Source organism: Archocentrus centrarchus, chromosome 21, assembly GCF_007364275.1.
Source record: "Archocentrus centrarchus isolate MPI-CPG fArcCen1 chromosome 21, fArcCen1, whole genome shotgun sequence".
NCBI lineage: Eukaryota > Metazoa > Chordata > Actinopteri > Cichliformes > Cichlidae > Archocentrus > Archocentrus centrarchus.
Genome location: NC_044366.1, coordinates 4,032,534 through 4,056,745, shown reverse-complemented (window position 1 = coordinate 4,056,745; position 24,212 = coordinate 4,032,534). Strand labels below are relative to the sequence as shown.

The 24,212-nt window shown below is 40.7% G+C and overlaps 2 protein-coding genes across 3 annotated transcripts in view; one reads left to right on the top strand and one right to left on the bottom strand.

The window, feature by feature from the left end:
- The first annotated feature begins 4,169 nt into the window (after positions 1-4,169).
- Positions 4,170-8,575, top strand: LOC115801084 (ras-related protein Rab-17-like). The gene is made up of 5 exons (XM_030758790.1): positions 4,170-4,608; positions 7,414-7,565; positions 7,657-7,782; positions 7,862-7,955; positions 8,306-8,575. The coding sequence occupies exons 1-5, from the start codon at positions 4,428-4,430 to the stop codon at positions 8,434-8,436; spliced, it is 684 nt and encodes a 227-aa protein (XP_030614650.1). The 5' UTR covers positions 4,170-4,427; the 3' UTR covers positions 8,437-8,575.
- Positions 8,576-15,376: 6,801 nt separating this feature from the next.
- Positions 15,377-24,212, bottom strand: part of mlphb (melanophilin b) — a 48,866-nt gene continuing 40,030 nt past the window's right edge. The window contains exons 12-16 of one of the 2 annotated variants that reach the window (XM_030758867.1): positions 22,790-22,939; positions 22,615-22,683; positions 22,244-22,292; positions 21,571-21,665; positions 15,377-17,510 (exon numbers count right to left, since the gene is read on the bottom strand). In XM_030758867.1, the coding sequence (XP_030614727.1) occupies positions 17,484-17,510; positions 21,571-21,665; positions 22,244-22,292; positions 22,615-22,683; positions 22,790-22,939 (390 nt within the window). In that variant the 3' untranslated portion in view covers positions 15,377-17,483. The remainder of the gene's footprint in view (positions 17,511-21,570; positions 21,666-22,243; positions 22,293-22,614; positions 22,684-22,789; positions 22,940-24,212) is intronic. The other variant, XM_030758868.1, reaches the window with a different exon arrangement.

The window sequence follows — 24,212 nt, the reverse complement described above, 5'->3', positions numbered from 1 at the left end:
AGACTGCTTCAGTCAAGCTGCTTTCACGTGTTGTCGGAAATGTGCCCACTATGCCGTTCCCATAAACTGTATATAAAGGATGGAACCACTGGGTTTGGAAGAAAGTTCAGTTGGGACCATTAATGAACTGGGACCATTTTCAGCATGTTTTTGAGGGAGGAGGTCAAAACCATAGCTTTAGTTCCACAGAATTGTATTTTAATGGGTTTCAGCTGCAGTAAAACTCCTGTGAATATCAGGGATCTCACAGTGGCTGTAGCTCCCAGGCCTGTAAAGTCAAGCCATTTATGTAGTGATTTAAGGCAGTATTGCATTTAATGGCCAGCGACCTCTGTGGGGGCAAAAAGACACTTTCTTGATGACTTTCTGGACTCAATCGGTAGTTTCAGCTCAGAGCGAATAAATGATGGTCTTTATTAAAGTCAGAAGGGATGATTATCAGGACACGCTCACTGGCTAACAGCTCATCAGTCATAAATCATTAGCTCCTGAGCATGTGGAGTCACATCCGCTCATAGAGGTATAAAAGACAGATGATGTCATCCGCTGGTTTCTGAAGTTCCGTTTTGAAGCCTTGAGATTACTGGTTTCACTGTCACCATGTTGGTTTCAAAAAGCCGACTGTGATGAGGAAGGGTGGGCCCGACTGTGAAACCACTTTCTCACTGGCAGGAGAACACAGATAACCCTCTGTTCTTAAACACAGGTCAAAACAGACTCTTTTTCTCCCAATATGACCTAAACTGAGGGTCTGAGACCACAAACAGGAAAGTGTTCGCAGAGGTCGAGTCAGAGGTCTGTGTGCCCATAACCTCCTGCAGGACCCGCAAGTCTTTTTGCAGCCACAGCAATCGCCATCTGGTGGTCTTCAGATAGAATGCAGCGTCTGAACTGCTTTAATTTTTTTGTGACCTAATCATTGAAGGTGGCCTCCTTCATATTTGATACAGTCTCTAAGCGCCATGGCCCACTTCACTGTGTCCACCATTTTGATTTCAGGCGTGAAGCGAGCAGCAGCAGAGGATTCACCTTCAGCTACCACAACCAGCTACGTCTTCTACACATGGGTGTAGAAGAAGATCTACAAGATCTCTAGTTGAGATCAGTAGTATTTGTAGTTGATTGATTGTAATCAGTCTGTGGGCTAAGCTGCAGGGGATCAAATACTTTGCAAATCAATTTTTTCACTTTTATGTAATGCGTTTTTTTTTTTCCTGGATTTTTGTCTCTCTCCATTAAAATGAAACCACCATAACTACTATTTCTTTGTAAACGAGCAAACTTCGAAATTCAGCAGTGGTTCAAATCATTATTTCTCCCACTCTGTATAGTGTGAATTACTTTTTTTTATTTTTATTCTTCTTATTTATATGTGTGTGTTTATTAGGTTGCAGGTACAAAATACATTTCACTGTGCATTGTACTGTGTATAACTGTGCATGTGACAAATAAACACTATCTTATCTTATCACTATCTTATCTTATCTTAGCTGTTATTGTATGGTGCCATGCTGAAATGGCAGCAGATATTAGAAATGATCCAAGACATGTTGCCGACTAAGTGTCATAGAAAGGCAGTAAGACAGGGAGCCCAGGAAAGAGCAGATTATTGTTAAACCTTTGAACATGTGGTCCACGTTCCTTTGGGTTCATTGTTTCCACATATATTCATACATGGCTCTCCTTTTTCCTTTTAACTCAACCCCTACAGGCAAATCCGGATCAAAGTGGGAGTACTGCATCTCAGCTTCTATATTAAAAAACAACTTTTTTCTCTTAGCTGTGAAAGTCCAGGTTCAGGATTTTCCGCACAGCTCTTGAACGCAGCACCAGCCTGTGGACTGGACTCGCTCCACTTTCAAGGGCTTCAATTTCTGCCAGAAACCGCAGCTCCCGCATGGGCTATCTCACTCTCTCACACCCCCTCTGCTATTTTTAATGACGACCAGCCAGCTCTAAAAAAGCCTCGTGCTTCTTAAAGAGACAGACGAAGCCTCACACCGTCCCTCATACACGATGCAGATCCAGCACAGTTTATAGTGATCTCATTACAAGCTTTTTATGTCCTCTCTTATCACTGTAGTATGATTGTGAACTGCTGTAATGCGGATACACTTTCCCTCAGGGATTTTTACAGCCTCCCTCTGAGTCTAAAATCATACAGTCGAGGAATGTGAGACTCAGGTGTGTCCACACACTCAGTTTAATTAGTTACCACAGTGAAAGAGCTACTGTCCATTGTGCTGTGTTTGTGTTTGGACCCACTGCAGCAGAACTCTGATGTGACGATGAAAGTCTAACACGGTCCTGTCTGTCGCTGTGAGGGAGACGGGCTTGGAGAGATTTAGATCAGAGCAGGTCGTGTTTTCATCACACAAGAAAATCAGATAATATGTATTTACAGTGCAGATACAGCTTCAGAGTGTAGTGCACTGCCTGCATACATCTAAAAGAAAAAAACTGTTTTATTTATTTGAGATATGATTTACTGAGATCTACGAGTTTGTCTAAAAATATTTAAAAATTAAGGGACCAAGTAGAGAGAAATATTTCGACTAAATAAAGTCGTAAACTTAGATCCAAACAAAGAAAAGAAAAAGAAAATAACACATTTAAAAGAAAAAAGCTCACACATTTATTGAAAAACCCTCAAATTTATGAGAAAGTTTTTATTTACAAGAAAAAAATATTTATTTTATTTCTACTTTTAAAGGTTAAATTGGAAAGAAATGCACATATTCAAACTTTGGAGATCAGTCGGTCACACAGCATACCCATAAAGATCCAAGTAAATCTATAAATTTTAAATTACAGCTTTAATCTGGACAGTTTTGAGTTTTTGTTCCCCTCATGAATAAATGTTTTCTTTATTAACCTTCAGGGGCCCTAATGCCTCAGTGTGCAGTAACTATCATGTGTCACATGCAGGCAGTCATGAAGGAACCGTCTCAAAAACATGGACAGTTGTAAAGATGGACTCACGGACAGGAAAACCATAGACGGATGGATTACAGATTCCTCAGATTATCACTAAGATGAAATGCAGAGACTCATCAGAAGTGTCTAAAAATCTTTCATGTTGAACAGGAATAAACGGAGACGTCTGTAAGTTCTGGCATGTGAGGAGAGGAAGAAGAAGCTTTTTGAGTTGTTGTCAGATGGGATGAACTCTGCAGCGCTGACAGTTTACTCCTGTCTACAAAGGTCGGGCTTCCTTGAGCTGTATCCTTCAGTCCGAACGACTCTGTTTTAAGCACATGGACGTGCAGCCTTTGTTCATTTGATACAATTTATGGCTGCGCTTCAAACTTCCAGCACAACTTTGCTGACTAAGTAACAACATGATGGAAAACAAAGCATGAGGACGAGGGGAAGTGTCAGAGGTCAAGCTGTTATTCTGAGCAAAGAGGGACTTTCTCAGTGTCAAATCATGGCTGGACTCGAGGTTTCCGGGGGGGTGGGAATGTGGGGGGGGGGGGGGGGGGGGGGGGGGGGGATCAGTTGTATCCAAAGCAGATCATCAGATCAAAAGTGACCATCAGAAAATTCATCACAGATGCAAAATTTACCAAATAAAGGTCCCGTGACTCCAATCAGCAAAAGCCAAAGACTGTCACATTCCTCCACAGCCGCCTGACCTTTAACCCCACTAAACTCTGATGGAAAACATTCCTGATAGCAAAACAAGTTCGTGGGAACAAAAAAATCCTAATAAAGATAATTGGGCCAGTTTTCTGCTCTCTGATGTTTGTCTGAAAATCTAAATAAAATGTGACAGAAGTTTAAAAGAGGATATCAAAGGATGGATCCACTACACATAATCAGTCTGAGGCCACGAAGCTCGTTAGAGTGAAGCTGTAAAATATGCAATGCTGCCCTCTTCTGTTCACACTGAGTATTACAAGGAGATGAAGCAGGAAACCAGGCCTGCAGTAGTCTGTGCAGACGCTCTGTGACCCAAAGAAAGAGGCCTCGCTGACTTTCTGTCATTTTAAAGGAGCATTTTTAGGCAAAACCAAACTCTGGAGAAACATCAAACTTTCCTATAAAGTTTCTATTTGCATGCACCAGAACAGACCCCCCCCCCCCAACAAGAAACACAGCCATTGACCTTTAAAGCCAGTCTGCGTGGGTTCAAATCAATGAGACTGCATGTGATAGCTGGGAGGTTTATGGCTCAGCAGTAGGCGCACATAAGGAAGTGAAATTGTGTTGCAGGCTTTACGTGTCTGGACTTCAGTTTTAGTTTTCTTTTCAAGCTGTAGCTGGAACAGCCACAGACTCTCACAACAAGCAAGACGCCTTACGTTGTCTGGACTCTTTCCAATGGCTGTCGTGTCTTAAAACACAAGGAGAGTTGGATCAGGACTTGAGGACATTTATTTGGACTTTTTGCCTCCCTGTTTTGGAGTTAACCAAATCTTTTCATGGGGGAAACTCTCCCAAGGGCGGCAGGAGGGGCCCCGCAACACAGTGACACTGTGAGCAGACTGGTGCAGACTCTCAGGGTTAAGATGGTCCTGCTGGGGAGCTCTGGTGTGGGAAAGTCCAGCCTGGCCTCGCGATTTGGCAGGGACGAATTCAGGAGTACATCGCCCACTGTAGGCTGTGAGTTCATGACACTCTGAGGCGTGGATGGCAGCGGTTTAACTTCAGATTGAGATTTTGGATGAGAAGGTTGTTGCAGTTCTCATGTTGGCTCAAGACATATTTTGTTTTTTTCCCCATAAAAACCAAAATATGCCTAGTTTTTAATTTGATGCAGCACAAAAACAGCTGTAAAAGCAACAGGTTTTACAGGGAAATTCAGGAAACCAGGAAAAACACACGTGGAATATTAACCTGTGAGTCGGTGTTGTTGCTCTGCACGAGGTTTTTCCTGCTTGCTAAACTATGTTAACCAGTCGTTTCTGTAGTTTTGCCTAAACAGCAAAGACACAACTACAGATATTTATTGATGGAGGACAAATTTGACAAACTCTTTAACCTTTGACCCCTTCAGTGTGTGTGTGTGTGTGTGTGTGTATGGGGGGGGGGGGGGGGGGGGGGGGGGGGTGACTCTGTTTTGCTGTCATGACTTAGGTCCATGATTTGATTCACTGCAGAAGCAGAGTTACTGTGTGATGTTTTTATATTTTTTATTAGCTTGTTTTTTTCATTTTTCCATGCACTCCTGTGAAAAACTAGGTACACCCTCACTGCATTTATAGGAAATAAGAGAGTAAGTAGCAGCCAGGTGCTGCATTAGATGAAATGATCATTATCAGTGTGAGCACCTCTACAAAAGCAGAAGTTCTGGCAGTTTGCTGATTTGGAGGATTCAGGTGTGTTAACACGATGACACAATCCTCCCAGTAAATTCGCCCTGAGCTCAGAAAACCCAACAGCTCCATCTCAGACTCTGCAGGCCTCAGTTAGCCCGTTAAAGGTTAAAGGGCAAAGCTGCATCTGAACAAACCACAAGACCTCTGAAACAAATAAGACCAAAGTGCAGATGTTTGTCTGTAACCCACAGCAGCACATCTGGAGAAAACCAAACATATCAGCATATCAGCACAAACACTTCAGAGCAGCTGTCAGCACGGTGGAGGAGGGCGGAGGATTTGGGCACCTTGTAGTCACTGAGTTGACCATGAACTCTTCTGTATACCAAAGTATTCCAGAGTTAAATGTATTTTATCCCACAGATAAAGCTTGGACCCGAATTGGGTCATCAACAGGACAACGATCCCGAGCACAGCAGCAACTCTCCGACAGAACGGCTGAAAAAGAAAAGAATCAAAGTGCAGCAACGACCCCGTCAGAGTCCAGACCTCAACCTGACTGAGACGCTGTGCTGGGACCTTCAGAGAGCTGCGCATGAACGAATGTCTGCAAACCTCAATGAACTGAAGCAGCGATGTAAAGAAGAGCGTGCCAAAGTTCCTCCACGACGATGTGAGAGTGGGAGTCGTGCAGAGACTTGATTACTTGAAGTTACTGCAGCGACAGTGAAAGTGGTTCTGAAGGCGACTGGATCTTGGGGTGGACTCGGTTTTTCACAGGACTGCAGTTGAAAACTCTGGTTTTCAGTTTAATTTCAGTTAGTATCCAGGATGGGTTCACTCATGTCACTGCAGTTTTTGTGTTGCCGTATTTGTCGGGGCAGTTGGCTCAGAATCATTAGACTCAAAAAAACTGCTTTGAAAGGCTCTTCATGCTCATTATGGTTGACAAAAATAGACACGGACACTTAAGACATAAACAAAATAATTTCCTTTACATTTTTATTTTAGTTACTTTAATGTTACGTTTTGTGTTTTGATTTAGTTTAGTTTTAGTCAGCTATAATACCCTTGATACAAAGTTGTTCTCCTCAGTTTATTTCTGTTTGTTGGCCAAACACCTTAAGATACAGTTGTTTACCTGTCATTACACGTATGATTTTATATCATAGTGAATTTGGGAAAAATTGCACTTTTTGTCTGTAATAACACATTTTTAATAACACAACTCAGCCAATCACATGGCAGGAACTCAGGGCGTTTAGGCATATAGACATGGTCAAAGGTCAAATTGAGCATCAGAATGGGAAAGAAAGGGGATTTAAGTGATTTTGAACGCAGCATGGTTGTTGCAGCCTGACAGCAACAACCATGAGTATTTCACAAACTGCTGATCTGCTGGGATTTTCCCACACAACCATCTCTGGGTTTACAGAGAAGGCCTGAAAAAGAGGAAATATCCAGTGAGCGGCAGTTCTTTGGGTGAAAATGCCTCGTTGATGCCAGAGGTCAGAGGAGAATGGGCAGACTGACAGGAAGACAACAGTAACTCTGATAACCACTCGTTACAACAGAGGCATGCAGGAGAGCATCTCTGAATGCACAGCAGGTGAAACCTTGAAGCAGATGGGCTACAGCAGCAGAAGACCACACTGGGTGCCACGCCTGTAAAGAACAGGAAGCTGAGGCTACAGTTCACACAGGCTCATCAAAACAACAGACGACTGGAAAACGGCGCCTGGTCTGATGAGTCTTGATTTCTGCTGCGATGTTTGGATGGTAGGGTCAGATTTGGTGCAAACAGCATGAAAGCATGGATCCATCCTGCCTTGTATCAACCAATCGAGCTGCTGCTGGCGGGGTGGGGGATATTTTCTCGGTACACTTTGGGCCTCTTAGTACCCACATTAGCCTGGCCACCTGATGATGAGTGTGGTGGCATCACTCTCATCTAACTCTTGAGAATAACTGTTTGCACAAAATTTCGAACCTTAGACCTCAGTACTAGCAGCACAGTAATAATGTAACTACAGTTCTTTTAATTTCATACACACAGTCTGATTTAACCGTACATAAATAAGATCCAGCTGATATCTTTTGTAAAGACCCTTGGAGAACAATTTAATCTCCTCTGGTGTCTGCTCCCCAGGTGCCTACCTGACCCAGGTGGTGCATCTAAATGACGTCACTCTTCGCTTCGAAATATGGGACACGGCAGGCCAGGAAAAATACCACAGCGTCACCCCGCTGTACTACAGGGGAGCCCACGTGGCACTTTTGGTCTATGATATCACTCAAAGGGTAAAACAAAGAGACACCTGACTACGAAATGATTCATGTCCACTGGTGTGCTGTTCGTGCCCTGTTCTTGAGTGTGCTTGTGTCATTCCAGGAAACATTTCTCAGAGCTCAGGTGTGGCTCAGAGAGCTCGAGAAACAGTACATCCCAGGATCTACAGTCATCTGGCTGGTAGGCAACAAAGGAGATCTGGCTCACGATCGGAAAGTGTCAGCGCAGGTATACGGACAGAGAAAAGCATACTCTTACTGACTGAGTGTCCAAATCAGTGACAAGCAGTTCTGATTTCCTCCCCCAGGAAGGACAGAGTCTAGCCAGTAACGGGGGCTTGTACTTCACAGAGACCTCAGCCCTCTCTGGGGATCAAGTCAACGAGCTGCTGCAAACTGTAGGTAAGATTAATGCATGAAAATAAGAAAAGACACTTTCTGCCAGGCTGTGATTCGTCACAGGAAACTCCACCAATGCAATCCTGACTATTAAGCTTAAGTTTAAGATGTCCTAATGTATCCAGTCTGTCTACAGAGGCCTAATATCCTAAGAAAGGCCAGTAGATGGCAGTAGATACCAACATGAGGCACTAATATGCAGTATGAGAACCATTAAATATTATAGAAGTCCAGGTCAGAGGTTTAAGTTTTCTTTTCTTCTTTTTTGCAAACTCCAGCCTCTAAAACGCCTGCATGTTCCTGCTGTAATCTGACACAGCTGTGAGTTTCATGCTAACAGAGCTCTGATTCAGCCCACAGAGTGTACGAGTGCATTGGAGCACAGCAGGGAGGTCTGACAGAGTGGCAGGAGACACCGACCGTGGACCTGTGCCACAGAGACAAATTCAGTCCGGTTGCATCCTGCTGCAAATTTGGACCCTAATCTGTCTGACCGGCAGTCGCTTTGCTGCCTTTTTTGTTGTTGTTGTTTTTCTCTGTCTGTGTCGATTATTTCAAAGCTGGGATACGGAAAAGTTCAATAAAACACTTGAGGATTTTGGAATTGGTCCTTTTCCCTTTTTGATTCTGACCCAAAGCACAAAATGCTGTGTGCCCTGGAATATGCCTTAGACTAATCAAAGAATACTTTCAGTTTGTTTTATTTCACTGTCACATTCAGTAAATATCTGATTCTCCTCAGTGGGTCTGGGATCAGTAAACCCCCTCAGTGCACCAGATGTTGAACTGGCACCAATTACCTCCACTCAGTGTTTCCTGCCTGGTGACTATTGGCATGCAATCAGACTGGAGTGGAGATCCCCCAGCAGAGTTCATCTGAGTGTGGTTTACACAAGAGCAATAATTATTACAGTACTACGAAGCCCAGTATTTCAGTGATCCAAAACTTTGAATGCTGCATGCTCACAAGAGCCACAAATTTATGAAATTATCAAACTTTAACAGTAAGGAAATTTACAAGTGAAAAAATTCATGTTTATTTCTGATTCCCAGCCGTTTCTCTATTACTCCCATAATGCTCCCTGAAAGCAGCGTGAGCAGCAGCCACTCTAAAGTCGACAAACTATATCACATGATTCATTTAGTTAAATTAAATGTGAATTTGGTCTGTTTGTAAGGTTACACTGTAGTTTATCTTAGCATGAAACCTCATTGTTTTTGCATTTTTAATTTGGACTAGATAAAGATATTTGTGAACTGTCTGTGTCGTTAGGATTCTTCTGAGTGTAAATTTGTGTATATAAATATTTCAGTCTCAGTGTTCAGCAGTGCCAAGAAGATTAAGTCTCCAGTTACATTTTCAGAATTTTAAAAAGTAAGAAAAAAATAAGAGAATGAATTGATGGATGGATGTTTGCGTCAGGCACCAGCCCTTCACCCTGCAAAAGGAAGGCAATGCTAAAGAAACAAAACCCGCAGTTCCTCTGATGTCCACTGGAGGCTCCAGCAGTGAGTCAGTCCCCCCACAGACTTCATGTTAAAATGTTAAAACTTCACAGCAGAAACAAGCATGTTTACAGCCTGATCCATCCATCCATCCATCCATCCATCCGTCCATCCATTCACTTCCGCTTATCCCATTTAGGGTCGTGGGGGGACTGGAGCCTATCCCAGCTGACATAGAGGCAGGGTACACCCTGTACAGGTCGCCAGCCTGTCACAGGGCCAACACAGAGACACAGACAACATCCACACTCACATAAATGCATGTCTGTGGACTGTGGGAGGAAACTGGAGTACCTGGAGGAAACCCATGCAGACACGGGGAGAACATGCAAACTGATACAAAAACTATTTTGGTCTCTAAGGACAGGTTACTCCAAAACAGATTTGTAAGAGCTCACCAGTTTGTTTGTTTTTGTTTTTTTCTGTGTAGAATTAGGGGTGTGGCCACTTTGAAAGGGGTGTGGCCACTGTAGCTGTGAGCATCTGCTAGGCTCACCTCGGCTAAATCAAGTCAAAGTTTGTGCTGACGGTGATTTCTGAAGCATTTTAATGGAATTATCAACAAATAACGCGGATGAAGCTGCAGCCACACAGGAAGCGACTCACGCACCACTTTGGAGCTGATGGTTGGTTCGTTAGAGGACGTTTCAGGCTCAGGTTACCTAGGTAACCTGTTAATGTATTCATGTGCCAATCAGCAGTATTCTTTACTCTCGTTGGTAGTTGTCTGGAAGTTGAGAAAGTTTATCTCAAGTCCTGCCAAATTTGGCAGAGGTGATTTCATCTTTGAAGCTGCCAAATGTCACTTTCTTTGGTCTCCACTGAAAATCTCTTCCTGTGTGGACGCAGCTTCACTGTGAGCTGCAGTGTCCACGTGATCATGTATAGTTTATGGATGCAGTTTACTAACCTTAACAGATAACTCCGGACTCCACCCTGTGATCTAAAAATTATGGATGCTCACTTCTGGCTGAAGAAGACCACCATGGAGGGAAGCGCTCATATTCAGTGTGTGGTGAATGTGTTCTCTCTGTTTATATTCCTCACGCACAGATTCTCAAATGTCTTCTTTCTTCAAAAACCAGCCTTTCAGTTTTAGGCGAGCAGGGAAATCTGATAACTTCTTTGTCTCAGAACAAAGAAGTTACCAAATTCATTCCTACAGTTTACAGTCCAAGAGAACCAAGGCTGCAGACTTAGGCTGGAATTAGACTTCTGTGTGGGGTCTTTGTGGGGCCTAACTGGAAATCCCCTCTGAACCCTACACTTACATTAAATGGTAAATGGACTAGTTCTTAGACTTTTCCACTCAGTCTGAGCACTCAAAGCGCTTATAAAACACATTTTACACCCATTCATACAAGCACTTCCAATATTAACTAAGCTAAGTGCTTTAATTATCTAACATTCATCAGAGAGCAACTTGGGGTTAAGTATCTTGCCCAAGGATACATTGGTATCCTTGGGTATCCTTCTGATCAGTAGGTGACCTGCTCTACCTACTGAGCTACAGACACCCCGTTACATGTGTAGTTACATTTTTTGAGATGTCAGGTTATGGTGTAGGGTCAGAGAGGATTTCCGGTTACGTACGTAGGACAAACCCCCCCCCCTTCCCTCAGATGAACTTTGTAGATTTATAGATACACTGCTGTGCTTTGGATTAAACTATGCAACAACTTTGCATTTGGACAGCTGTACCTCCATAAAGCATAGCGCAACTTCTCTCCCCTGGAGTCAGTCGGTCACTCTTGGATAATATTCTGCCATGGCTTAACACACACTTTTTTACTGCTTAGTGATTTAAACCATTGCTGATAAATCTTCAATAAAAACGAGGCTTTTAAACGATGATTGAAACCAAGCTTCTGTAGGACTGAGAGGGCTCCGGCCCCCTCTTCAGTTCACAGAAACAAAGAAACACCTCCCGCTGAGGAGATGAAATACAGCGAAAATAAAACTGGGATGAGTTAGTCGTCATCATGAGCGTGTAAATCCTTTCAGTGTTTTGCAGCTGTTTTCTAAATTATACTGAAATTGCAGCCAAACTTTTCTTCATTTAAAACTTTTGAGCAATAAATAAACTAAACTGAGGCTCAGCAGTGAAGATCTGTAGAAAGGTTCTCTAATGGTTAAATCAAGAATGCACTGAGCTCAGTTTCTTTTGTGCAGAAGTTGGATTATGTGCTCAGTGATTTCATAAATCACCGACTGCTGTAACGGCATCGTTGGTACGCGTTCAGAGTCGGCTCAGAGGACCGATACAGGGGATCCAGTCGTCTGTTAGAAACCATTGTTGAGGAACTGGCTGCAATTCAGAAGTTTGGCACCAATAAGATTGCTGAGTGGTTGAAGTCATTATTTACCAGCCTGCAGACATAAACTGCCAGATCATATTTTAGTGTTTGCAAATACGCAATGGATGATGTGTCCCAACGGAAATAAAGCAACACCCCTGCAGTTTGTCTTACAGGGAGGCACACACTGCCCACAAAGCACCAGCGTCCTGCTCATGTGTGCTGATTTTGCAGGATTTACAACATGATGTATGGCACCCATTATTTTAATCATAACTAAAACACACATCAGAAGTGCAAACCAGAGCAGAATGTGTGCATGGGAAGCTGGTTTTGATGATTGCTCTCATTTATGCAACTGTTGCCTTGGACAGTTGTCTTTGCAGAGTATCTCTGTTACACGCTGCTGCCATCCAGTCTTATTGTCAGTTTCTTGTGGTTGCATTTCCCTCAGACACCATTACAATAAAACAAGCATCCATAATTACTGACTGAATCTTTTCAGGCTCAGCAGTCAGAACAGATCTGCTCTTCATTCATGGAGTTCATGTTATTAGAACACTTTTGACTATAAATGTTGATTTTCTTACACATATTTTTGTCCCCATGCTTTATTTAAATTTACAGACAATAACTTAATGTAATGTTAGAAAACTCCTGAGTCTAAGACCAAACCCATTAACCTAAAAACAAAGAGAGCAGAGCAGTCCTTCAGTGGTGCATTCTCACTGTGAGATCCAAACGTTGCCGTCAGCCGTCCGTCTGTAAACTCGGGCTGTGATGAAACACAGAAATTTGTTTCTTCTCGCAGCTTTTCGGCCGAATCTCCCGAGAGGTCTGATCCCTCTGCCTGTGTACCAGGAGGCGCTGATGTCTGGATCTGAGCAACGAGAACAAAAGGCACAAGACAAGCAGAAAAAAAATAATCATTTAAGTCCTCAAACAAACAACTATAATGCACCAAAATAATTACTTAAGCTATAAAATGTGTCACAGTTTAAGAAGGCTGGAAAGGAACTTGGTAACAATGTGTCAGATTATTATATGAGCGGCTGGATCTCATTCAGAAAGGACCAGATTAAAGACTGAAAGTTTTGATTTATGGTATCTGCTTCTAGCAAAGCAAACCAGGTAAAGGTATGTTTTTTAAATTTATTTATCTGTCTTTAAAACATTTTAATACAAAGGTAAATCAATAACAAGGTAAATGTAAATATTTATAAAAAATAAAGATATAATTCTGAAATCAGTAATGATTGGTTTTCTCAGACTGAAGCGATGACCAATCACATCGCTGTCTCTGTTTCCCTAATTAATTTATTTTTACTATGTCTGATTAGTTCTTGATTACATTCTACATCCTTTCTGTATTTATTGATACTAATATTGATCATAAGCAGTATATAAACTGTTGATAATTTATAAATAAACCACAGCCAGTGGAGGCTTTTAAATAAACATACACCCCACAAATAATTATAATGAAAACATGTTTTTAAAGGAGTTGTTATGATTGCTGGTTTATTCTCTGTAACGATGTGTACTCAGAGGTCATGTTAGATTTTTTTGTTTTGGTTTTTGACTTTTAATTTACTGAACCAGATGATTTTCCCTCCCATCAGAGTGGCAGTGGAGGCCACAGGTAAATATGAGGTGCAGGTAAATATGAATGAAACGAGTTACTGTAAATTAAATGCTTACTTGATTATTGGAGATCATTGCAGAGGCAGCCAATTAAGTTGCAACTGATCAGCTGATCTGCTGAGACCGAGCATGACCTCGTGGCCTCTAATGGTAACTCAGGGCTGGTTTGTAAATTTAATTATAACTACTTACAGGAATATCATAATGTGTTATAATCAGCTCATTAATCACGCATATACTTTGCTTTTTTGATAAAGTTACAAAATGCTGCAGAGAAAAAAAATTGAAATACATAAAAAAAAATCCAAATACTTGCAAAGAAAAGCAGAAATGATAAAAAGACAAGAATAAATAATGATTAATGGGGGATGTGAGGGGAACCCTGACCTCTGACAGTCACAGTCTCCTCCCTGAGACCCACACTGAGCTCCATTCAGCAACAACAAGACAGCAAACAGCATCGCGCACACACTCATTTCAGATCGACCTGCAGCAGAAATGAAATAAAAACACGGAAACATTTTTTTTCATTTTGCTGCTCATACAAAAAAAAAAAAAAACATCAGAGGAAACACAAATGCAAAATGTAATTACTGGACTGAGCTGTGCTGCTGCAGCAGACTTTAATTACACCACATCAGCAACACGGCGGCCTCAGAGTGAATGTCATAACTAGTTTTCTACTGTTTGCAAACAGCAGCGAGGATGAGTAAACTGTGGATGAAGGAAAGCTCACAATGTGATCCAGTTTGGATCAGTCAAAAATAACACGCCTGATGCTCTGAATGAGTTTTCCTCCTCCTCAGACTCTCTGGCTCTGCTTTGCCTTCATCACATGCTTCCATTACAGCAGATCCAAACAGCCCTCAGTCTGGTTTTGCAGCTGAAAGGCATCAGCGAGATACTGAACAAATGTGAGGACTTACCATTTGGAAACATGTTTGAGGGATGGTTGAGCTGCAGAGCCAAACTTCACTGGCTGCTTTGCTACGTCCCAGTAAGAGTCAGCTGCAGGTAAACAGGTGTGGGACTTCCTGTGGGTGAAACGACAGGAAAGACAAGAAATAGGAATTTGTTACTTTATTACTAGAAGAGAAAAAGGTGTTCTGATGCTTCTCACCTGATCTATGAGGAGGATGCACGTCTCAGGTTCTGCTCAGTTTATCAGCTGTTTCAACATATCTTTATATCCAGGCAGCGGTGAAGTCACCCAGCTCTCAAGAAGAATATGTAGTGCACCGATATTTAAGATTTGCAACGCAGATTCCAGTCGACACGCAGCCTGGAGGATTTATTTTTTTTGGACCCCTTTAGGTCTCACTGTTTCTGCACGTCACTTCCCAAAATCATGTGATTTAAAAAAATAATCTCATGCTAAGTTTTAAATCAATGATGAGCACTAAGAAACTTTGATGTCATCTGATGATTACTGTAGTTGTATTTTATTTTTATGTTTTTACTACATTTAGCACATAATTTAAATTCTCTTTTATACTGAAATATCTCATTTCTATTGTATTTACTTATATATTTATTTTATTCTATTTAAACGAGCCCTTTTCTTTTCCATAATTTGTATCTGAGCCAATTTGTCACATCCTATTTTACTGAGCTGCTCTACTCTCGCTAAGCTTTCTGTTTTGGCTTCTGTTACTCAAAACACATCCAAAACTATGTAAATTTCTTTTTCTCCAAAGCACACAGTTAGAGTTACTTCTCATCTTCAGTGATGACTTAGACACGCTAGGATTAAACAATATACACAAACCTAATGCAGCTTGAATGTCTGATTGTTGCCCTTCCTGTGGATTCTCTCGCTGCTGTTGCGATAACAAAGAGGTGCCATAAAGAAGCTCAGAATCAACAGCAAAGCCGTGATTTGTTAAGATTATGATCAGATTGTGCAGATTTGCTACAGAAACTGCCGTTTGATGCTTTAAACAACACGAGTGGCTCAAAAATGAAAGAGAACAAAAGTTCAGCTTGCAAATAATTTAATGAGACCAGTGAGACAAATAATTCAAATTAAAATGATAATTTAACACAGGCTTGGAACAATCTTTATGGTGAATCAGAAAAAGTCACGTCCAATAAATACGTATCAGTGGGGTGGATAGTTTCTCTCTGCGGTGGGTACAAATGGTGAGCATCACAGAAAATAAGGTAAAGGTTCTATGACTACAAATGCCACAGGCTGTGCTTCATATCACTGACATCCGCCTCAGATCATTTAGTTTCCAGCTCTTTATAAAAGCATCTGCATTTATTTACACAGACCACACACCCAATTTACCATTACATCGACACATTCGATGCCATCTCCTATGACATTTCCTGCTACACATAGCAAATACTGTGGTATCCAAAGGTTTGGATAAATTCAACTGAAGGGCCAGTGTGTAGAATGCTGGGGGGATCAATTAGCTTTATCAGAATATAGTATTTATAATTTATGTTTTCATTAAGGTAGTCCAGGTTAGTAACTTCTCCGTACAGACTGTATATAATAGATGGACGTAGCTTCCAGGTTTGAAAAGTGAAACCAATCCTTAACCCGCCTTCTTTCTAAAGACCAGCAGGGGGCGACTCCTCTGGTTGCAAAACTGTATAGCAGGGATCCTCAAATCCAGGCCTCGAGGTCCAGCGTCCTGCGGGTTTTAGATGTGTCCCTGATCCAACACACCTGAGTCAAATATAGAAGTCATTAGCAGGACTCTGGAGAACTTGACTACATACTGAGGAGGTGATTCAGCCATTTGACTCAGGTGTGTTGAAGAGGCAGGTCCCAGGGGCGGGGCTTGTTGTGCCACTTCCTGTTCTGTAAATGATGGTCAACAAAGATGCTTAAGCCGGTTATGCTTTAGAAAATGTTTATGGGAAAAATATTGAATGACCTTTAAACTTGACAGCAGCACAACATTTCGACTGCTTTCATTCACTGTAACTCCTCAAAAACAAATAAGATGCATATTTAACCGCACTTATAACTAACCTTTCTATAGATGCTCAGATTAAAGAAAAATAAAAAATATTGATTTTAAAGTGATAGCAAAATTTTGTTAAAAACAATTGTGTATGATTTATTAATCTATTAAATATAGTTTCCTGCACCATAGATTCTGCATGCATTTTAATCTTTAACTTACACAAATGTTCATATTAAAATCACATCAAACCTGCTCTTCTTGCTGTGACATCAGTTTAATTTTACAGTCAATCAAACTTGCTAGCACACCATAATTACTAATAAATGTGGCAATAAAACTTTTACAAACTATAAAAATATATCTACGTCTTTTTTTGAAAATGTCAAACTAATTCAAACTGACGTACAGTTTGTGATTGCACTGCTTTTTCACTGGCTTCGTTCTGTTCGCTGAAACTGCAGCTCATTGAATGTATTCATTTCATATGTTGGTTCATAAACCTTGGTTCATAAAGCTTTTGCATGCATTAACTTGCATGCTAATGTATCCAAATTACAAGATTTATTCTTAGAGGCAGATGTTAGTGTACATCATGTATAACATACTGTAAAAATCACTGCAATATCAAAAGCAAACATTTTAAAAATAATTTTAAGCAGTTATGCTTCTGTTGACCAAATTGGACAATTTCACTGGGAGACTTTTATCAACATGGTCTCATTTGTACAATTCTCATAAAATTTAACACAAATTTTCACATCTTCTCCTGTTACTGGACAAGAATTCCCCCTTTCAGCCAGATCTCATATCGACAGATTCATGGCCATGTACACAAAGTCATGTTTTCCAGCTTTAAAAGGAGAGAGAGAAAAAAAAAAAATCCATATTTCCAAAAGTGAGTAGTTAGGTGAAAGGAATAGAAACCAGTGGGCTAGGGTCAGAAAAATATGATGGTTTGGGTTAAAATATGGTTTCTGAGCTCTGTGTTTTGGATACATTTGTTTCAAAGATCAGTGACTGTAACAAAGAAGCATCTGATGACTTTTTGTGAGTATTTCATGTTATACCACAAGACCTGGCTGTTCAATGCACTCCAGCTCAGTTCCAGTGTGTAAAGTATAAGTAATAACTCAGTCACATAATAGTCAGCCGCCTCCTCAGGAGCCCTGGGACATCACTGGTTTCTGCAGGAAGAGCGAGACAAAAAAACAGTTAGCTGACTGATGATTATTTTAGATAACTAACTGTTCAATGCTTTGATTGGGTTAATGAAATCACTGTTTAAAAAAACAATCAAGACAAAACATCAATATGCATTTAATATGCATTAGAAATGATTTATAAACCTGCCGATGACCTATGAGCCATTATGCGAGCTGTGAAGGTTGTGAATGATTACTCAGGCTTCAAGAAAGGAACAAGAAATTGACAACAGATGTGCAGCGCAGTAAAGTGGACCTATGATGCTCACTTCCAACTTCATATTTGTATTCTTAGATTCTACTAGAGTAGCTTTGCGTGATTCACTGTTCGAAATAATTCTTATCTTATAATGGGCCTTGGTCCCAACAGTTCATCCTCAGTTTGAAACAAATCATTTTAACTGCTTTTAAATAGGATGGAAACCCCCTTACAACCAAGAGAAATCAGTGGTTTGCCTGTGACGGTGCTGCATTTTTATGTAGTCAATAACCGTAGTTGCAACAATCACTTTCAATTGCAGACGTCACCCATTGGGAGGCAACCTGTTTGATTCAGATTGACTGCAAATCACTCTCAGACAGATTGGGGAAGGTTTGCAAATGATTGCCGTCTAATTTATAAACAGATTGGCAACACATTGCAGTCAGTCTGAGTCAGTCGGCGCTGATGAGCACAACTCATCCGCAGTGATCGATTTGCAATAGAAGATTCAACGCAACTGGTTGCCAACTGGTTGCATTCCCATGTTAAAGCAAGGTTGCCGAGTGTTGATGTCATTTTACAGTTAAATTGCCAACCTGCAACAACTATGTAACTATTTGTGGACAAATTTCTGCATTTCCGTTTCAAATCTATGAAGTTCTGTTTGGACTTGAATGTAAGAGTTAATGTGAATTTCTGTGCATGGAGGCAGCAACAGATTTGTGATTTTCACAGATTTATCACAGTTAATCGTCACATTATCACAAACACTGCATGTTACTGTCAACTCAACCCCATTCAATGACAGACTGACAGCAGGCTGAATGTCTTATTACTGTTTGACGCACCAAAGTCACGTTGAAGGTGGGAACTGCGTTCTTTGAAGCAACCATTTTAAAGGTTGCAATGATAACTTTGTTTCTACTGCAATCTCCAACCACTGTTTTCCCTGCTGTGACTGCAGCACAAGCCAACTTCAGAAAATCTGAAAAGCAGGTGGGTGGGTCTTCTGGGCCTGAGATGACCATATTAGGGATTTCCCTTCTCTGTGACATCATACAGAGCCAAAAGTAGAAAAAACAGCCAGAAACTGTTTAGAGCAGTCTGAAGGCTGAGCTTTTATCATACAGGGATTCCTTGTACTTGTACACATACTGACCTCATTATTAGAAAGTTTGGCCATGTTTAATATGAACAGTGTAATGTTAATGACAGAAAGTGAGGAAAAGCAGAATAGGTCCACTTTAGAGAGGAAATAAGCAAGTTTCAACAACAATGTTTCTACAAAGTTTAACAGTGTGTAGAGCAAATGGTGAGCACTGAGCTAATGATGGTTTTCATTGGGGTTACTGCAGCTGTGACCAGGCTGAGGTCTGAAAATGAGGTTCCCATAAGATGTAGAGTTCACAACATTTCTTGTATTAATAAGGGAGGCCTGAAAAATATTTTCTCTGGCTGTTTCTGCAGTCCCTATCACTGACCTTATTATTTTAAACTCAGTGTGACGCAGATGTGTTTTTCTCAGGCAGGAAGCCAATTAGCGTAATCAAGAAACAGCCATTTAATTGTTGATGTCATTGTTTCCTCTGTGATCAAAGTTAGCTTGAGAGATTTTACAGGTCTTCTGAATTGGATTATGTAAACAAACACCTCACCATGTGCACTTCATTTCAAAGTAAATTTAACCCAGGAGAAGACTTAGTTCTTACCTTTGCCAAAAATAAAAATGATTCAAGAAATGCCAACATATGCATTTGATTGGAATAAAAGCAGAAAATGCGGTATTAAAAAAAATGCAATTATTTCAAAACACCACAAAGCTGGACACCACCAGAAGATCAAATGAAACAAGCAGTCAGAGCCTGGTGTGATCAGCACGTGAAGAGTTCATTCCTGACATTAAATCCACCTGGACAGACCTGATTCTCCTAAAGGAATGCTTATTGCCATTTGGGAAAATACGTGAATCCACTTGTGTGCTCAAAGTTAGGTGAGAAGATTGACAACCACTTTCAGGTATGGCCTTTAAGCCCACCATCATACAAATCTACTGGAGCATCTCTAAAGCTCACTAATTAATCCGCTGTAGCTGCCATAGGGTGGACTATTTCCTGGGTGCTGATAAGCTGATTTCATTCACCTTCAGGTGGAGGATGTAGCCACAATTTTATAAAAAGCTAAAGAAGTTACCCTGCATCATACTGTTGATACCTCTTTGAAAACCTGATTTATTTTTGAAGGTTTTTGTTTATTTTGTGAGAAAGAGATGCACACTGATATCTGTAGAAGTGGAGTTGCATACAGGTAACTTCCAACATTATTTCATTGAGTCTTGTTGCTGTAATGCTCCTCCTTTATTTACACACATTCATTCATGATATGTGATGAAACTCAGTGAGCAGAAGGTTTGTAGCACAGCTGATTATTTTTCATGGGGAGGCAAGTAACGAAAGCTTTGATTTTAGCATTTTGGCTGTTTCCATCTTGGTTTTCTGTTAGTGAGGAGGGGATCAACTGAGAAACAAAGCAATACTGGACACTCATGTGGTAAGGCCTTGTCAGTCATAAGATAGCCCTGCCCCAAAGCATTCACTTGTTTAGTTTATTTTACTCTAAACTGGAAAATAATCTAAAACATGAACATCAATTTTTGAGTCAATAAGACTTAAAAAGAAAAACTGACATCAGAAGGTCATCAGAAAAGTGTTTCCTGAGGTCACAGATCCAGTGAGAAGTAGGGTAATCTTTGCATAGACTTCTATACAATGAGATAACTTTACAACCAGAGGAGTCGCCCCCTGCTGGCCACGAGAAAGAATGCAGCTTTGTGACACTTTCACATAGTCTTCACTTTTCAGACACAAGTTGTATCCAGCTTCGATATACTCAATGCTTTGCACGCACATGGCAACCTTAAGGTTATTTTTGAAAATGCAGGCGATATATAACCCAAACTTAGCTGTATTGCTGTATAAATAGACAGTATAAAAGATGGATGGAGCTACCATGACATCACCCATTGGTTTATGCTGTCCCATCCTTAAGCCTCAAGACGAGTGCTGGTTGCAAAAAAACAGGATGCAGTGATGAAGGGCGAGTCTGACTGTGAAACCAGATGTTCAGTGGCTAATGACTTATGACTGACAACTCATTAACCAATGAGCAGGCGGTTTCATACCACAGATAATCCTCAGGATCAAGGCAGAAAGCTGTTTTCCATAAACTTCTATAGGACTGGAAGTCTTTTTGCAACCACAGCTGTCACCAGCTGGTGGCCTTCAGATAGACTGCAGGTTTAAGGCACCTCCACATTGGCTTAATGTTTCTGACCTGGAAGCTTTGTCCATGTTTTACACCGTCTGTGTTTAAATACCAGCCTGTCAATCACATCACCTGAACTGAGACATTTTACTTTTCCTAAATCTATCCAAGAAGTTGTGGTAACAACACCACAAGTGAAAATAATAAAAAAAAAGCTCCCAAACAAACCAAAGGGTCTTGGTTGTCAGCACTTCATGCTGATTTTTTTTGTTGTTGCTCATTTAAACATCAGCAGCAGGAACATGTAGAGGAGATCTGCAGCCTGCAGCCTAACCTTTCCAAATTTATCTTCACAGCTCCACATTTAATGCAACTACGACAGTGGAATCAATCTTCTCACATAAATATAGGTAAGAATGCATCAAATAGCATTTCCTTAAATATATAATTTATCTAATAACAGCATTTAATATAGTAAAAACAGGTTTTTCAGATGAAACAACCTGCAATTTTTGTCAGCTGTATAATTTTTGGAATTGAACTCTTCACAGCACCCAGCACCGTAGGGTGGGGTCATACCGCACAGGGAGCCCTGGTCTTGGGCTTTGCCACTGGGTTCCTCTGTGTCAGTGAGCCCCTGTAGAGGGAGTTCCTGGTAAACCTGTCCACCTGGTCTGGAAACATACAGCAGCTGCATTGTACGGGTATATTCTACAGGCTCTATTTTATTAAAGCACAGTTAAGAGTCGAATGATGGCTCTTTCTGGGATTCAGTTATAGATCTAAAAGTTAGAAACAAATGTGATGCCTGTGGATGTTTCAAAATCCCAGATGTGGGATGCTGAAAAATATGCTTATTGGAAAACTTTCAGTGGGAAAGTAAATTAGAAACGCTCTATAAACTTTAAATAACAACTGGCAGTGAGCCCAAGAGAAGCAGCACTTGACTTGAAGTTGCTCCAAAAAGAACTTCTCAGTAGCAGATAAAAAATAACAATAATCTACAAAGTTAAATATGATTCCTATTCTGTCTGCTGTTTGAAGTACCACACACATGTGGTAATTCTTCATTCAGCCAATCTGATGAAGTGCTATCCAGCTGGGAAAATTAAAGCCACAGTACATGAGGACACAGTGTTCACTGATTTATAAGCAGCTCATCGTGTTCTCTGAGTTTCAAAAGGTTAAGATGTTCTGAGTTAGTTGGGACGCCCTGGAGATTGAGCTCCGGGACAGCAGTGTCAGTTCTTACTTGTGGGAAAGTTGTGGGAAAGTCTTCTGGCTTGGATCGGGATCGCAGACTGCAAGACAACAAAGCAGAAGACAAACAGAAAACATGAATTCAGAATATGGGAAAATATTTGTTCTACCAGCTTTCTGGCACCTCCATGCTTTACAAATGTTTTTTCAAAGGCAGCAGACCTGCTCAGAGGATGGAAAATCATTTTTGTGGCTGAACATGAGCCAAATGAAAAACCACTGAGTTGCATCTTTAAAGAAAGATTTGCCTCACAATAACTCGTGTGCCCACTTGTTTGATTTTACGCAAACATAAAGGACTCTGTGTAAGCAAAAAATTTTTGCAGTTCTGAATTTGAGACTCTAGAAATGAAATGGTGTCACCCTTCTTCTTTTATCTAAGGGCATGCCGGCAGCGTTCAGGGCAGCAATCCTGCTCTCGATGTCAGACACCTTGGGTTAGAAAGAAAGAAATGACAGGATGTGTCACAACTTTTCATGTTTTTGCATCGTCAATACAAATCAAACCTTTAATAAGCCTCTAATTTCCCCCCCTCACCTCACTCTGGGCATTCTGGACATCGGCAGCTGCTTGAGCCACTTTATCTTCCAGCTCAACCAGTAATGCTGTTGATCCTCTGAAGCTGGCCTTTGACCCCTCGTCTGGAGGGTGACCCTTCCTCTCCAGGCTTTCCGAGGAATCGTTGGTCTGTAAGAAAATTAAAAATGTGTTCATTTTCAAGCGAAACACCAGTGAAAGTTGAAATTCATGCAAACCAATTATGTGAATACAACTAAAATATATATCATTGTATGGTTTCTACTTTACAATATAAAGCTTCTTAAGATGACTGTCTGTACTGATTTGGTGCTGTATAAATAAAACCGGATTGAACTGAACTTAATCCTGGCCACTGTTCATCTGTAGAGAGCGTACTCAGATAGCAAAGTGGTTCCGGACTGGATTCGCCCCACAGTTTTTCCATATTGTGTACACTTTCAGTCCAATGTTTACCTCAGCTGTCAATGCCGGGTGAGAAGCGTCCAGCTTTATTTACTCTCAAAGAGGCTGTAAAACTTTGTGAAAGGAGTCCAAGTCGATGGGTGAAGCTCACTTCTGTCCAGTGACAGAGATACTGAGGAGAGGTATTGAGGGTATGCTAAACTTTTCTTTTGGTAAGTGCTGCTGCTGTTACTTTGACACTGTTACAATCTGTTAGCCGCTGTTAGCATCTGTTAGAATGGCAGCTGCTGTTAGAATCTGTTGCTATGAAAGAAAAAAAAAAAAAAAAAAAAATCACCATCTGTAACTCGAATTTTGAGTTATTAACTTGAAATTTCGACTTAGTAACTCTAAATATCGAGTTGTTTTCTTGAAATTTTGATTTACTAAGTAGAAATTTTGAGAAAACAACCTGAAATTTCGAGTTATGTATCTCTAATTTTTGCATTAATAACCCAAAATTTCGACTTAGCACTGCCAATCAGAAAGTTCAGTGATCCATACATCATTTCCTTTTTAACCTGAAGCAGGAAGCTGAAGACATCAGCTGTCCAACAGATCGACATGAAAATCTTGATTCCTCACCTATTATGCAGCTGTTTTTTTGCTAGAAGAGATTTTGACTGTTGACGGTCAAAAACATGGCAACAATTTGTTCACGTTTGCTAGAAACTGCTCGCTCACTGATACTGTCGCTACCCCATTTTGAGTACACATGTGCTGGTGGCATCTGCTTCTGGATAACAAGGAAATTACCTCTTTTTGGTAGCGCTAAGGCGAAATTTTGAGTTATTAATATGAAAATTTGAGATACATAACTGGAAATTTTGAGAAAACAACAGAAAATTTAGAGAAAATAACTCGAAATTTTGAGTAATGGATGGCGATTTTTTTATTTTAGTGGTGGAAACAAGCTTCCATAGTGAGCTGCAGTTAGAATCTGTTAGCTGCTGTTACCTGGTGTTAGTAAATCTGTCTT